The sequence below is a fragment of the Eublepharis macularius genome, chromosome 1 (assembly GCF_028583425.1).
Source record: "Eublepharis macularius isolate TG4126 chromosome 1, MPM_Emac_v1.0, whole genome shotgun sequence".
NCBI lineage: Eukaryota > Metazoa > Chordata > Lepidosauria > Squamata > Eublepharidae > Eublepharis > Eublepharis macularius.
In genome coordinates, this window is record NC_072790.1 from 124,378,635 (window position 1) to 124,394,707 (window position 16,073).

General features: G+C 41.7%; 1 protein-coding gene across 3 annotated transcripts in view; it reads left to right on the forward strand.

The window, feature by feature from the left end:
• The window catches only part of UTRN (utrophin), a 584,696-nt gene that overhangs the window by 536,786 nt on the left and 31,837 nt on the right, over positions 1 to 16,073 (forward strand). For all 3 annotated transcript variants that reach the window (XM_054999201.1, XM_054999369.1, XM_054999288.1), the window contains exons 72-74: positions 608 to 851; positions 6,602 to 6,710; positions 10,222 to 10,314. In XM_054999201.1, the coding sequence (XP_054855176.1) occupies positions 608 to 851; positions 6,602 to 6,710; positions 10,222 to 10,314 (446 nt within the window). The remainder of the gene's footprint in view (positions 1 to 607; positions 852 to 6,601; positions 6,711 to 10,221; positions 10,315 to 16,073) is intronic.

The window sequence follows — 16,073 nt, forward strand, 5'->3', positions numbered from 1 at the left end:
GGTTAAATGGAAAACAGCTGCCCCAAAGCCTCATTTCCCACTCCTCCAAAAAAACCCAGCATGTGTCAGGACATGTGCAGCCAACACCTGCCTTGTGCTTGCACAGTGGACTGAAACTCATGACAATGAAAAAATCCCAAACAGATCAGATCTGAGCCACCACCAGCTGAGCTGGAACAAACTAGTAATAGAATGAAATTATCCCTTGGTGGGTGCATAGGTTGAGATGATAAATTAATTTGTTTTGTTTAATTAATCCATGATTTTTCATTATGTCTGAACTGACACAGAGTGATTAAGTGATATACATGCACATGAGGAAACAGACTTTGGTTGCATTTAGGTGGTTTCTATAATAAGAGGTCTTTAATTGTTGTAAGGTTACAACTAATACAATTATTTGGTGCATTAGAAGATGCAGTTCTCATCTTTCATTTATTGTTGCATCTGTTTGGTCATTTCTAAGCATGAGTTAGTCCATATTGTAACTTAGTGATATAGTTCCATCACTGTAGGATGGAATGCATTCATTGAAGGAACATAGTTTCATTGTCATGGTTCTGGACCTGCCAAGAAGTCACTCTTATACTTTTAAAACTTGGTTTAGGATGCTTCAAGTGGAATATGAACAGTTAAAGGAGCAGCATCTTCAACGGGGAATCAGTGTGTTGAGCTCACCCCCAGACTCTGCTGTGTCACCCCAGCACACATCTGAAGATGCTGAGCTCATTGCAGAGGCCAAACTCTTACGGCAACACAAAGGTCGTCTAGAGGCTAGAATGCAGATTTTGGAAGATCACAATAAGCAACTGGAATCTCAGCTCCATCGACTGCGACAGCTGCTTGAGCAGGTACATTATTCCTGATAGCAAGAGTTGTTTAGTGGGTGCTTTTCTGCAACTTCAAAATGTCCATTTTCAAGTTTCTATTCATGCTGCTTCGCAGTACTTCTGTAAACAATTAATGCTATTTATGTATTCTTCAATCATGTTTAGCTCCCTTTGTCCAGTATGTAATATAGAAACTAGTAAAACATGAAAACTATATCAATTTGATAATGAAGTACATAGGGAGATACTTTTCTGCTTCTGTCATCTGCAAACCATTTAGTTTTTAAACTCTGCTTTATTATTGAGGTTTGTTGACTGAAAAATGTTGACTAGGTTAGTAATCTGTCAAGATGGGTTAATAACCTCAAACCTTGTAAAAAACCTAATAAATGCTTTTTATACTAATAGACAACATCACAGAACATTGGAAGGAGGAACATTTTATATTCCTTTACCTAGAAACCTGTTCATTTCAGGTCGTAGTTCAGAAGCGTCCTTGCTATTTTTATTTCAGAAGCCCCAAGGATTGGTGACTGTCAGGAATGCTGTCATTTTTATCCAAAAGATTGATTACAATGTCAAACATGGAGGTGAAGCAGAGCTGGCATGTGGCAGCTTTGACAAAGATGTGTTAATTATAAAGAGAAGAAAATGATGAAACAGTTTCACTTGCTTTTTCAGCCCTTTCAGTTTCTTCCAGACACAGTAAATACCTATTTAGGCACTGTATGAAAATACTTAATCTCTGCACTGTCTGCAGATTACAGAAATGTCTTTAATAGAGAAAGAAGAGACAAAGTTCAGACTCCCTTCCCAGTTTCTATAACCTCAATTTATCCTTTGCATTGGTTAATATAAGGATGTGCTAATGGGAATAAGATGAGAGTAGGTGCTGATGAGAATAATTTATGGCTGGGGCTTTTATGTCTCCAAGACATTTCCATCAATGCTAGATTAATCTTCATGACTTCAAAGTTCTGCCAGTTTCCCATCACTCTATAAGAGAGCCACATGAAATATAAAATTGTTGTTTAAAAACATCTTGATAAAAAAATACTGCCAATAAAAGAACTGCCATTGAATTACTTTGGAATTTTACACTCAAGTTTGTCTATAGATTGTGATTTTATTTTAAGGTGAACAAATTCTCTGTACTGTGAAGGCTGTGAGGTTCTGTCAAGTAACTCAAAAACTTCATTGCACGAGTCCAGGAACTGCATGAGTTAAAGCACTTTATTTGATAAGCTACTACATTCTTTGCCAGGAATGGCATTTCTCTACAGGCCCATAAAGTATATGGGAGTCTAAGCCCAGCCCACAGTTAGCTAATTTTAATAGATGAACAGCAGAACATAGTGCAGATGAGATGTGAGAAAATCCAAGGTCTTCCCAGGCGAAATAAAAACTGCAGGTTGAGGTAGAGATAAGATCAGGCAGTCACATTCCAGCGAACAGCTTCTAGCATCACACAGCTTCTAGTCACACAGAATCAAAACAGGCCTTGCAGAGTATGAAAGGAAACATCCTGACATCCTGCCCCCCCAAAGCTTAACACCCCCCCCCTCCCGGTTTGTCCAAGTATTTTCTGTGAAAGGCTATGACCAATTTTTAGCATTAACTTTAGCGGATTTAACCCGTTCAGCTTGGCTTTTGGCAAAATGCTTCTACTGAATCAAATAAAATAACACACCCCTTCTCCACTTAGAGTCCAATATTTACTCAACTTCATGGTGCGGCTAGATCCTGACCATTATAGGAGGCAGGGCCACCTGCTCTGGATGCCACTTATCTGGCCCAGATCTTTTTTGAGTAAACTAACATGGAAAACAGGATGTACATGTTTCAGGTTCTTAGGCAGGTGAAGTTCAACTGTGACATCATTAATCAGACCAATTACTTTAAAGGACCTAAATATGTCCAGCCCAGTTTTTTACTTGGTTGCTCCCTCCTGAGGTTTTTAGTCGCGATGTAGACCTCATCTCCATGTTTCAGGTCCCAGGGAAGAGAACTTGTTTTGTCTGCCTGGTTCTTATAATCCAGTTTAGCCCTCTCCATAGTCTGTTTCACTAAGTCCCATTGAGTTATCTTCTTCCAACATTCCTTTAAGCCCCCCCCCCACTCGCCCTGGATGTTTTCACCCAATAGGGGCATTGGTATGCCTTCAAACCCCTGTGTCACTTGGAATGGAGATGCTCCAATTGAACTGTGGATGCTATAATTATAACAATATTCAGCCTATAGCAGTAAGTTGACCCAATCATCTTGTTGGTGATTGATTTATCTCAGAAACTGCTCTAAAATCTGATTAGTATGTTCCATTTGCCTGTCAGTCTCAGGATGATGGGCTGAACTGAGTCCTTGTTCAATTCCTTTTACTTTCATAAACTCCTGCCAAAATTTGGCAACAAATTGGCACCCATGATCTGAGACCACTTTCTCAGGAAAAGAATGTAAACACACCACATTCTGCATGAAAAAGGTGGCCAACTTTTTTTCCGTGAGCAACTTAGAACATGATACAAAGTGAGCTTTTATGGAAAACATCAACTATCACTAGGATTACAGTTTTCCCTTTGCTAAGGGGGAGATGGGGTCATTTGGAGCTCGTGCACTTGCTTTCGGGTCATCACTGCTCCTCCCAGCTGAGTCAGTGTAAACATAGTGTCAATAATCTCCTCCCTCTGACTTTCATGTTGTGGTAGGTGGGACAAAGCATCTGCTAAGAAATTTGAAGACCCAGGGAGGTGTTTGAGGGTGAATTGAAACTTTGAAAAGAATTCCGCCCACTGGAGTTGTTTCTCAATCTGTGAGGCAATCGGAGAGCCACTAGGTTTTTGTGGGATGTCCACACTTCAGAAGGTATCTTTGCTCCCTCTAGCCAATGTCTCCAGGTTGAGAGGACTAGTTTAACAGCTGCTGCTTCTTTGTCCCACACAGACCAGTTTCTCTCAGTCTCAGAAAACTTGCGAAAGACATAAGCACAGGGGTGTAACTGTCTGTCCTCCCGCTCCTGCAAAATCACTCCTCCCATGGCTGTATCACTGGCATCTACCTGCACAATGAACTTTTTGTTTTCGTCTGGGTGGCACAAGATGGGTTTGGAGGTAAATAGAGCCTTTAATTTATCAAAAGCCTGCTGGCATTCATCTGTTGAGGTCAGTTTGGCACTTGGCTTTGTTCTGTCCGAGCCCTTCCCTTTGGTTTTCAGCAGGTCCATCAATGGCAGTGCTGTTTGAGCAAAGTTCTTTATGAACGGTTGATAAAAGTTTGCAAAGCCCAGGTACGATTGTAGTTGCTGTCTGGTTCTTGGGGCTTCCCACCCCAATATATCTTGGACCTTGGCAGGGTCCATCCCCAACCCTTTAGGAAGACCCAATAGCCCAGGAAATCCGATTCCTCCTGGTGCAATTCACATTTGGACAACTTGGCAAACAGTTTATTATCATACAAAGTGCTCAGCACTTCTCTCACCAACTTCACATGCTCCTTGTTGTTGTTAGAATAAATCAAATCATCAGTATAAACATCCACTCCCTTGCACAGGTACTTATGTAACACTTCATTAATCAGGTTCATGAAGACTCCTGGAGCTCCTTGGAGCCCGAATGGCATAACCAGATACTCAAATTGCCCCAGGGGGGTATTAAAGGCAGTCTTCCATTCGTCCCACTTCTTCATGCACACTTTGAAATAAGCATCTCTTAATAACAACAACAACATTGAATTTATATACCGCCCTTCAGGATGACTTAACACCCAGAGTGGTTTACAAAGCATGTTATTAGATTTTCCCCTTAGCCACCCCCCAAGCAAGTCTCTTATGAGGGGAAGGTGCATTCGACATGGACACTGCATTAATTCCTCTATAATCTGTACACAGCCTCAAGCCCCTATCCTTCTTCTTTCAAAATAACATGGGAACTGCACAGGGGGAACTCGCAGGCAAATGAAACCTTTCACTAGGTTCTTGTCAATGAATTTATGCATCTCCTCCTACTCCACTGGAATCATTGAGTACAGCTTCCCCTTGGGAAGGACTTGTCCAGGGATCAGTTCAATAGCACAATCGGTAGCCCAGTGAGGGGGAAGCTCATTAGCCTCCTCTTCTTCAAACACCCAACTCAAGTCATGGTACTTGGAGGGGATCTCTAACTTCCTCCTTTGTAAGGCACATAGTCCCAGGCATCAAAGGGGGGCTACCTCCCCACTTTGGATCCCACACATGTTTCTGACAATCCTCAGCTGCGAAACTCAACTGACCCATTCTCCACTGATCACAGACCCATTGGACTCCCAGCGATGCAGGGAACTTAGCGGTAGGGTTTATTACAAAGGCTCTTTCTTACCAGTGGCTCTCCATCCCCAGTGGTATTAGCTCAGTCTCGTAAGTGGGAGGGGTCTTCTGTGAGGTTCTGCCAAGTAACTCTCAAAAACTTCACTGCATGAGTCCAGGAACTGCATGAGTTAAAACATTTTATTTAATAAGCTACTACTACATTCTTTGCTAGGAATGGTGCTTCTCTGCCAGCACATAAAGTATATAGGAGTCTAAGCCCAGCGTCAGTCCCACCCCCCTTCTGAGAACAGTTAGCTAAGTTTAATAGATGAACAGCGGAACACAGCAGAGATTAGATGTGAGAAAATCCAAGGCATTCCCTGTCAAAATAGAAACCACAGGCTGAGGAAGAAATAAGAGCAGGCAGTCACATTCCAGCGAACAGCTTCTAGCATCATAGTCACACAGAATCAAAACAGGTCTTGCAGAGTATGACAGGAGACATCCTGACAAAGGCCAATAATCAGTGAAATGTGATTTGAAGACTCATAAAAAATGCTTCCTAGCTAAACCAGCATTGCCAATGGGCAGGAATCAGTAGGAACACAATTCTAGTTAAAAAATATTCTTAAGTGAGATTAGTGTTCTGATATAATATCACAGAAAATGACAAACTATGGTCAGTTGTTGCAGGAGCAAGCAAGCTTGAAAAATCCATAGGCCTACGTGCTTCCTCCTCTTAATGTTTAATTCTGGTTAGAAAGGGCAGTGGGGGAACATAATTTGGAATTAGGGCAACTAAAAAGTTACGATATGCCGCAAAAGAATAAATAATAAAATTCTGAACCGCATGCCAGAAGAGAGAAGGAGGAGGAAGAGGACACAAGCTGAAGGATCCTCCAGGTAATTTTCATAACCAACAACCATGGTTTGTTGAAGCTTGTAATAGTCAGCTCATAACAGCACTGGCACAAAGATATTGAGGAGGGGCTGTGGCTCAGTAATAGAGCATCTGCTTTGTATACAGAGGTTCTAGGATCAATCCCTGGTAGATGATGTGAAAGACCCAAGGCGCTGACAGTCTGAGTGGACAGTACTGGTATTCATGGACCGATGGCCTGGTTATAAGGCAGTTTCATGTGTCTTCTGCATGTGTATCAACCTCTATAACTTAAAGCAATGCATTTAGAATGTTGCATACCTTAAGCAAGGTGCTATGCTAGTGGACAGGAAGGGGGGGCAATTTTTTCTGATTCCTCCCCCTAACTGAACATTCTCATTCTACATGGTATTTTGTGCAGGCGATTCCCCTAAACCTTCAGAATCAGCTTTTCAGGGGCTAAACAGTGCTTGTAGGGAGAAGATGGGTTAATATCCATCTTTATACGCTTCTGTTCATGGGTAGTAGGGGTTGAAACCATTGTTAATTGATTATATCAAATTTTTCAAGTATGATTTGACATCCTAAATACATTTTTTTAAAAATCTTATTTAGCCTGAGACAGATTCCAGAATTAATGGAGGCTCTTCTTGTGCTTCACCTCAGCATTCTGCACTCAGCTATTCACCTGATCAGGATACCAGTTCACAGTTTAATCAGTCAGGTGAGTTATTTGATCAGCCCGACAGTTGTGTTACAGTGGAAGCAAATTTCCTTGGGGGAAGTATGGGGTTGAGAGGGCAATAGCTGACCAACTCCGGGCCTTTCTGGTCAACTCTAGTGGCTTTAACCTTTCTTCAGTCTGGTTTTAGGCCAGACTACATGGCAGAGGCGGCTCTGGTGGCTCTGGTTGATGGCCTCTGCCTGAATGTAGACAAAGGCCATGCTTCATTGTTGCTCTTCTTGAATCTATCTGCAGGCTTTGATATAGTAGATCACACCATCCTGCTGATGCATTTGGGGGCAGAAATAGGTGTCAGAGGATGCACCTTGGACTGGTTTAAATCGTTCCTCAGGGGACAAACTCAAAGGGTTGCTATTGGAGACCAACTATCTTCAGTGTGAGAATTATCTCCTGGGATTCCACAAGCCAGAGTCTTTTCCCCCCTGTTACCCTGTTATTTAATCTCTGTGTAAAGCATTTAGGAGAACTTATTTCTAGCTATGGAATTGGATGCCATCAACATGCAGATGGCACCCTCTCAGGAGCTAGGTGAAGCATGCATATCACTCCTATTCTGTAGTTACTCTCTTGGCTTCCCATCAGTTATCGGGCTCAGTTCACATTCAAAGCCCATTATGGCCTCGGCCCATCATATCTGTGTGACCACCTATCCCCCTACGTTCTATCATGGCAGCTTTGCTCATCTGGACAGGGCCTTCTGCAGATACTGCCCTGAAGTTGGGCAAAATCAACATCTGCCCATACACATATTTTCTCTGTGCCAGCAAACAAAAGAGGGTGGGAGAGATGAGGGTTGTATTTGGCCAAAAACACTTCAAGGAAGCTAAGCCCCAGCAGTTGTGCCAGCCCTTTGGCCAGCTGGTGACTACATGAGCCTGAGGAGTAATAATGGGTATAAGCACAATGTCCATCACCTTCTCCCATGTCAGCACCTCCTGCAGGTGTCACGGATGATCGCCATGGTTCCTTGGGTGAAGAACTGGCCATGCATCCTGAGCAGAATGTTCTAGCTTGCTGCTGAGAACGTCCCTTGGTATAAATGCTCAATAACTATGTGAAATTTAACCATGGAAATTATTGGATTGTTTGTAATAAGCTTCAAGGACAAAGCAATCTGAAGACTAGCACCTGTGCTCTATTTGCTACAACCAGGGGCTGATTCCGCACATGTTGGATAATGCACTTCCAATCCTCTTTATAGATCAGTTGGAATGGATTTTTTCATGTGCGGAGCAAAAAATCTACCTCAAACGATTGATAAAGTGCATTGAAAGTGCATTATCCAACATGTGCGGAATCAGCCAGGGATAATTGCTGGCAGCATGAGGGCAGTGCACATGCACCATTCTCTGTCTATATCTGTGTGGGTTGTGGCATCCAGCAATAAATCATTTGACCAGTCCCCACTGTTTTTTCCCAGAAGTCAGTGTTTGCATGTGAGCACTGAAGATCTCTAATGTGTGTAGTAATTAAAATTACATTTATTTTATTTATATCCCACCATCCCCATGAATGGGCTCAAGGCGGCTCACACCATCATAAAATACAATAAATTAGTTATAATAAATAACATCATAATACAATATTATAATACAATAAATCAGCTATAAAATCAATAATGCTCTTAAAACTATCACTAAAGGGTGGCAGTGCCCCAAAATCAAAACATTCTGGGAGGAGATACTAAAGCAAATAAAATTAATAACGAACTACGACATACCCCTGGAGCCCCAATTAATTTTTTTGAATTTATGGCAAGGGGTAAACGTGCCACCACCTCAACGAGATTTAATTACTTATCTACTTGCCATAGCAAAATCATCAATAGCATATTTTTGGAAAAAACAGTCTCCACCTTCCTTGAACCATTGGTACTCCAGAGTGTGGAATCAGCTCATTATAGATAAAATAACAGACAATTTATCGGCTAATTCCTCGACATCTAACTATTACGAAAAATGGTGGTCTTTTTAAAATTTCATTGACGAAACTGAAACACTTCCTCCCAACCATCTATACCAAGATATATTGAAAGTCTAGCACTATGAACTAAACCAACTATACCAATATACTGTGACTTATTTTTGTGGTATATGAACTACAAATTATAGTAAGCAAGTGTTTAAAATGTTTTTCTTCGAAACCTGCAAGCTTGTATAACCAATATATTATTCCATGTATTTGCAATTTAATGTTTATTGTTATTGTTTCTGTTTATAATTAATAAAAGTTGTTTATTTTTTTAAAAAACTATCACTAAAGTAATCCAGGCACCATTATACATAGGCTATCTTTAAATAGGTAAAGGTAAAGGTAGTCCCCTGTGCAAGCACTGAGTCAATACTGACCCATAGGGGGACATCGCATCACGACGTTTTCTTTTGTTACGGGGTGGTTTGCCATTGCCTTGTCCAGTCATCTACACTTTACCCCCAGGAACCCGGGTACTCATTTTACTGACCTCGGAAGGATGGAAGGCTGAGTCAACCTTGAGACGGCTACCTGAACCTGGCTTCCACCAGGATCAAACTCAGGTCATGAGCAGAGCTTGGGCTGCAGTACTGCAGGTTACCACTCTGCGCCATGGGATTTTAGATAAATAATCAAAAACCTGCATTGGCTATAGCATGGGGGCAGAGCACATGGCCGAGGGCAGTCACAGAAGAGGTGATAATCTTAGATGGAATAAGGGGGGGGGACACCCGCTGGTCCTCAACCGAAGGTGGAACTGCAATAGGTCCTGCAGGGCCTAGATCTCCAGCGGGAGAGCATTCCACCAGGCCAGGGCCAGAGCTGAAAAACCCTGGCCTTGGTTGAGGTCCCCTCAGGCCGGGGACCACCAGGAGTTGTTTATCTACTGAGCGCAATGCCCTGCAAGGGATGTAATGGGAGAGGCGGTCCTGCAGATATGCTGGTCCCAGTCAGTGAAGGGCTTTAAACACCAAGGTTAACACTTTGGTGTTAACTACTGCTGCTATTGCCTGATAAAATAATGGCTTGAATTCCATGGAGGATTTCTGCAGACAGAATTGGACAGCAACTTTTTACTGATTTTGTCTTCTACTGCAGTACTGCAGTTCCTCCCCCATGCTGTTCATGAGGGGATCAACTTTACCATAAAAGCAGCATTTTGAGGGGGTATTTTGTACTGTAGTAGGAAGAGGGAGATAGGGAAGTCATGTTCTGCAGGAAGAAATCTCTTCTTTTCATGGAGATATACAGTTTATCCAATCCTATAACTAAACAACAGGTGTCTTTGGTATTGTATAGTGTACCTCATTGTAATGCAGAAATAATAACTAAAAATCAACAACCTCTGCTTTCCTTTTTCTGGCAATTGTCAATGAACAATTCTTGTATAGATCAAATGCTGCACAATCCTTTTTTTATAAATGTGAAAACCTAGATTTTTAGAATTGTACAAAGTTTTCAAACTTTTTAAAATGCTGCTATTTAATCATTATAGTCATTGTCTTTTTTGTTTTTATAGGTGTAGATGACTTGTTAGCCCCACCTCATGATACTAGCACAGATCTAACTGATGTTATGGAACAAATCAACAGCACATTTCCATCTTGCCGCAGTAAGTATTATTTTTATTTGTTTTATTTTATTAACTATATTTATAGACCAGCTTTCTCACTGAGACTCAAGGTATATTAAACAGTGTAAGTAGATTCAGTCAGTAGCATGAGGCATTTAATAAGCAATGCAATATGACTAATACTACAGAAGTGTGAAACAAAGCAAAGAGATATTTTAAGTAGAAAGTAATGCAGTGAGAGCAAGATAATAACACTTCCAACAGATCATACAACACTATACCCAGTGGGCTATACCCATTATCATATAGCCCTTTATTAAGATGTCCTCTTGAACAATTCTGGTTTACTTAGTGGGATCTTTCTTGACCTCCAAAGTCAAGCCATCAATACGTTAAAACTATTTCAGAAAGAATTGTCCAATGTAATGCATCTTACTTTAAAAACTTCAAACTCTTTTGTTTCAAAAAGAATGGTTTTTTTGGTTATATTACCAAAAGAGCAAAACATTTGGTTAAATAACTTATAAGCAGAACTAAAACTATCTATGAGGCAATGCAGCAGCTTTCTCCTGCTCTTGCTGCTGGATCAACCAGGTATAAACTTAGTCACAGAAAATATTTATAAGGCACATGATAAAGGCACTGTGCTGAAGCTAAGCAGGTCTTGGTCTGCTCAATACCTACATGAGAAAACATTTGGGTCCTCTCTGTGTACCACCTTGAATTATATAATGGCAGAAAGGATAGATACACGTGGGTGAGTCAGAAGTGACAGAGAAATATCTATACTAGAAGATGTAGCCCCTACAAATAGCACTGACTCTGAAGAAAAGGGAATACAGAAAAGTAAAGCACTGAAGGATCTCTAGGCAGGAAAATTGTCACCCAGCCTCCAAACCCCATCCCTGGCCAGGATATGAAGGAAAAGATGACAGCAACAGGAAGTAGCTGCTTGCTGAACCTGCTCAGAAATCTTCAAGGAACTCCAGTTTAAAAAACAGATCAAGAATAGGAAGTAGTTACAATTTCCAAACTTTTCCCCTCACACCCATGGCCATAGGACATTGGAGACTCGCGTGTGTGGTGAAAAGACTTTTGTATTGCTAAAGCTGCTGTGAGTACTTTTGTCAGTTTTGGTTGACTAGGTTTTAAACAAGGAGCAGCTGCTGAAGTACCCATCAAGGAGAAGGAGACAAGCTATGCAGTCAGCAATCAAAAACTCTTCCCAACATGCTAGTTTTATAACTGTGGTGTGTGTGTTATATGGGGCAGTATTTAAACATTTGATTTTGCTCTTTCAATCTAGCACACAATCCAACTGCATATATGATATCTGAATCTGCTAATCGGGCAGTTTTCAGCAACAATTGCCTAGAATAACTCATTGCCCATTTTATAATAATCATGTTCACATGTTAGAGTGAACACACATACAACCGGCATTTATGTTAAGGATGTTGCAAACTTTGCCACATGAGTTCTTCTGATGAATTTACCATAAGTGAATGTAGCTAACTTGGTAAACCAATCTTGAGATTAGTTCACTAGTGGGCCAAACAGCCAGTCTCCTTGTGAAATTGCAGCTGAAGAAAGTTGACCTGCTCTATCCATTGTGTGTGTAAAGTGCTGTCAAATTGTGACCACATAGGATTTTCAAGGCTGCAGGGTGGTTTGTCATTGCTTGTCTCTGCGTAGCAAACCTGGCCTTCCTTGGTGGCCTGCCATCCAAGTACTAACCAGGGCTGACGCCGCTTAGCTGCCGAGATCAGATGAGATCAGACTTGCTTGGGCTGTCCAGGTCAGGGTGCTCCCTCCATTGCCCAGATGCAAATAAAATAAGGAACAGATCACAAAACCATGGGAATATATCAAACACAGTGCCTGCAGGTAGAATGAGCTGCAGTCCTCTTTCCTAGGAGTAAGCCTCATTGAATAAAATGAGACTTTTCTGGGTATACTCAATTAGGACCGCATTGTCAGTTCCCAAGTTCGGGAATGACAGCTCCCAGACTAGAATGATGCCCCCTGGGACTGAAATGTGTGCTTTTCCAGTGATGTTTTGGTCTCCTAGACCACCCTTAAGCTGGTCTAGTTAGATGTGAATCACCTTTTATTCAATGAGCTTTCTCCCAGGAAGGACTGCATTCTCATTCTACTTACAAAGACTATATTAGACTCGATCTCATTTTTTTCTTGGGAATTGTTCTCAGGTAAAGCACACATAGTATTGCAGTTGCAAGCTTTTATTAGTGAACTGTATTAGTATTATGCATAGAAAAGAAAAGTACAAAACTGAGAAAAAAGAATAACTGGGTAATATAACCTAGTCCCTTTTCAAAATACTATTTTATTAAAACAGGAAAAAATATTGGACTGTAGGGAAAATATCAGAAGCATAATATATAACAGAAAGTAACATTTGACAGTAAACATAATATTGAAAACAGAAAACTACGTAATATTTCTCCTCTCCATCCCCCTACTTATTTATGTTAAAATACATTATACTCGACATTTCGTATTCAGCATTTAAAAGAACTTTTATTATCTTTCACCCACATAGTAAAAAAAACCCTTTCCATTTTCCCTGAAATTCTGAAGTTGGTCTATTATGTATATAAGAGGTTAATTTAGCCATTGACACATAGGTAACCTAGTGGCTTGAGGGGTAGTGTCATATCACAGAATCACAGAGTTAGAAGGGGCCATACAGACTTTCTAGTCCAACCCCCTGCCCAATGCAGGATGAGCCTAAAGCATCCCTGACAAATATTCATCCAGCCTCTTCTTGAAAACTGCCAGTGAAGGGGAGTTCACCACCTCCCTAGGCAGCTGATTCCACCTTTGAACTACTCTGCCCATGAAAAAGTTTTTCCTAATATCCAGCCAGTACCTTTCTGCATGTAATTTAAACCTGTTGCTTCGAGTTCTATCCTCTGCTGCCAACTGGAACAGCTCCCTGCCCTCCTCCAAATGGCAGCCTTTCAAATACTTAAAGAGAGCAATCATGTCCCCCCTCAATCTCCTCTTCTCCAAACGAAACATTTCCAAGGCCCTCAGCCTTTCCTCGTATTGTTCAGTCTCCAGACCCCTGATCAGCCTTGTCACTCTCCTCTACACCCTCTCAATTTTGTCCACATCCTTTTTGAAGTGAGGCCTCCAGAACTGCAAACAATACTCCAGGTGCGGCCTGACCAAGGCAGTATAGAGAGGAGCTGTGACCTCCTGCGATTTTGACGCTATGGCCCCTTTGATACAACCCAGAACTGAATTGTCCTTTTTTGCCACCGCATCACACTGACTGCTCATATTTAGTTTACAGTCCAGATCTCTTTCACATACACTACCACCCAGAAGTGTATCCCCCATCTTGTATTTGTGCTATCTTTTTCCTTCAACCGAGGATAGGATTGTGGCTGGGTGGGTGAGGCCTTTTCCTAGACTTTGTTGGCCTCCCAGAACACCACTAAGAAGATTTACTCCCTTTTATGCAATGAGCTTAATCCCAGGAAGGACTGCATTCTCATTCTGCTTATATTTATTTATTTTGATTTTTATTCCATCCTTCCCACACAGGCAGGTGCAGGGCGGAGAGACCATATTACAGAGACCATATTAGACTCATGTCCATGTTCGGGGGGGGGGGGGGAATGGAATTGTTCTCAAGTAAACACATCTAAAATTTCAGTCTACAGTTTTTCTTAGCAACGTCTACTAGTATTATGTGTGGGGAAAAGTATGTTGTACAACCTACATACAACAAAGGAAGATGGGGTTGCGGCAGGGGGTGGGCAGTGGGTAGGTGAGAACTTTCCATGGTAGTTTTGGCCTCCCAGTCCATTTTTAAGCAGCAGGGCTTCCAAGAGCCCTGCAGAAAAATTCCACTTGCCCCACTACATAGAAGAATGCACCTTTAAGTCACAGCCAACTCATGATGACCCCAACCATGGGGTGCTCAGGGCAAGAGATGAGCAGAAGTGGTTTGTCACTGGCTTTTGGTGTGTAACAATCCCTTCATCTAAAACAAATATCATAGCAAAACAAATCACTTGGCTTTCTATTACTGAAAACAGAATAATAGTTCAAAAAAAAACCCAGGAGCAAGCAGAATCAGGAAGACCTTGCAGCCAGGTCCTAACCAGAACACTGAAGCACACTATCAATTAACACGAGTGAATTAACACAAGTTACCTGGGAATAAGCCCCATTGAATAAACCAAGACATTAGTCTCTCAAAACTACTAAAAATATTTTAAAATATTTCTACTAACCCAAAACCAAAACAGCAAACTCATAGCAACATGGAGATACTTACAGGGGGAAGGAAAATTGAGGAGATGTGAAAGGTCAGTTTTATCCTACAGAAAGGAGGCAGGTGAGCAGAGTCTCCATATGCTGTCTTCCTGCACCTGTCCTAGCTTTTGAAAGAAATTCTATATGCTGGATGCTGAAATCAAACTAGCAGTAGCTCCAGTTCTCTTCCCTTCCCCTTCTGCTGCTGCATCATTAAAAAGAAAAAAAGAAAGCAGGAGCAGGGACAGATTTTGCAATTAAAATGACCTTGGAATAGGGTGCCAGCCCCCTACCTTTAAAGTGGGGGATGAGGAGGTCACGAGGCATGCTCACATGCTCTGGAGGCCCCAACGATGTCACTTCCGGTTGAAAATTGGAAGCTATGGGGTCTCAGTGGGGCCAAAATAGGCCCGCAAAAGAGAAAAATGCTATGTTTGGGGCTGATTTTGGCCCTGTTACGACCCTGTAATTTCTGGTTTTCAACCAGAAGTGTGTCATCGAGGACTCTGGAGCATGTGTGCACATTGTTTTGCTGCATGCTCCGGTGGCTCCTGGCTTGCCTTCCCACTTCCCCCATCAGCCTGGTTGGTACCACAGAGAATTCTTTCCCCCAAAATGTGCAGTAAAACCCAAAATAGGACTGCAAAGACAGTAGCAGGAAGTCGAATGTCTGGGTGTTTGCTAGCTTCTATTGGTGCTCCTACTGGCTGTAGTGAGAACTGCAAAAAAAAGTAATAAAACTATTGAATTCAGGATGATTCCAGCTTCAGCAACCTTCAAGCTGACTTGGGTCCTGCAATTTTGTACCCCTAGTCTCCCTCTTTCAGTGCCCCAATTAAGCAGGTCTACCCAGATGAAGTACCCAGCCTCACACTTGCAGAGACCATATTAAATTAATTCCTTTCTTCCTCCAAATTCATTCCTGGTTTTATGGGTAACTGTAATAGTTATACTGAGCTCTTTTTCAAAACAGCTAAATTATAAACAATAAAACCATGCAGATCTGCTATGCTAAGAATTCATTGATGAGAATAAACAAGGGTAGAATCTATTTTAAAACTAATTCATTTTGGAAGATAAATGTAGAGAAAATAATTATGACTGTGCACTAGTGACATCAGGATGACGAGATCACATGCCTGCCTGAAAGCTGAGAGTAAGTATAATTGGTAGGGTTGCCAGCCTCCAGGTGGTAGCTGGAGATCTCCTGGAATTACAACTGATCTCCAGACCATAGAAATCGGTTCCTCTGGAGAAAATGGCTGCTTTGGGGGATGAACAATATGGCATTATACGCTGTTGTGGTCCCTCCCTTCCCCAAATCCTGACCTCTCCATGCTCCACCCCCCCCCAAATCTCCAGGAATTTCCCAACCTGGACCTGGCAACCCATTGGGCAGCCCCCCAACCCCCATGGCTCTGTATTAGCCAATACAATACAATCAATTCATACATAAGTGATGTATACTTATGATTTCAAGGTCATCTGTACCTGCAGGAGTTCAA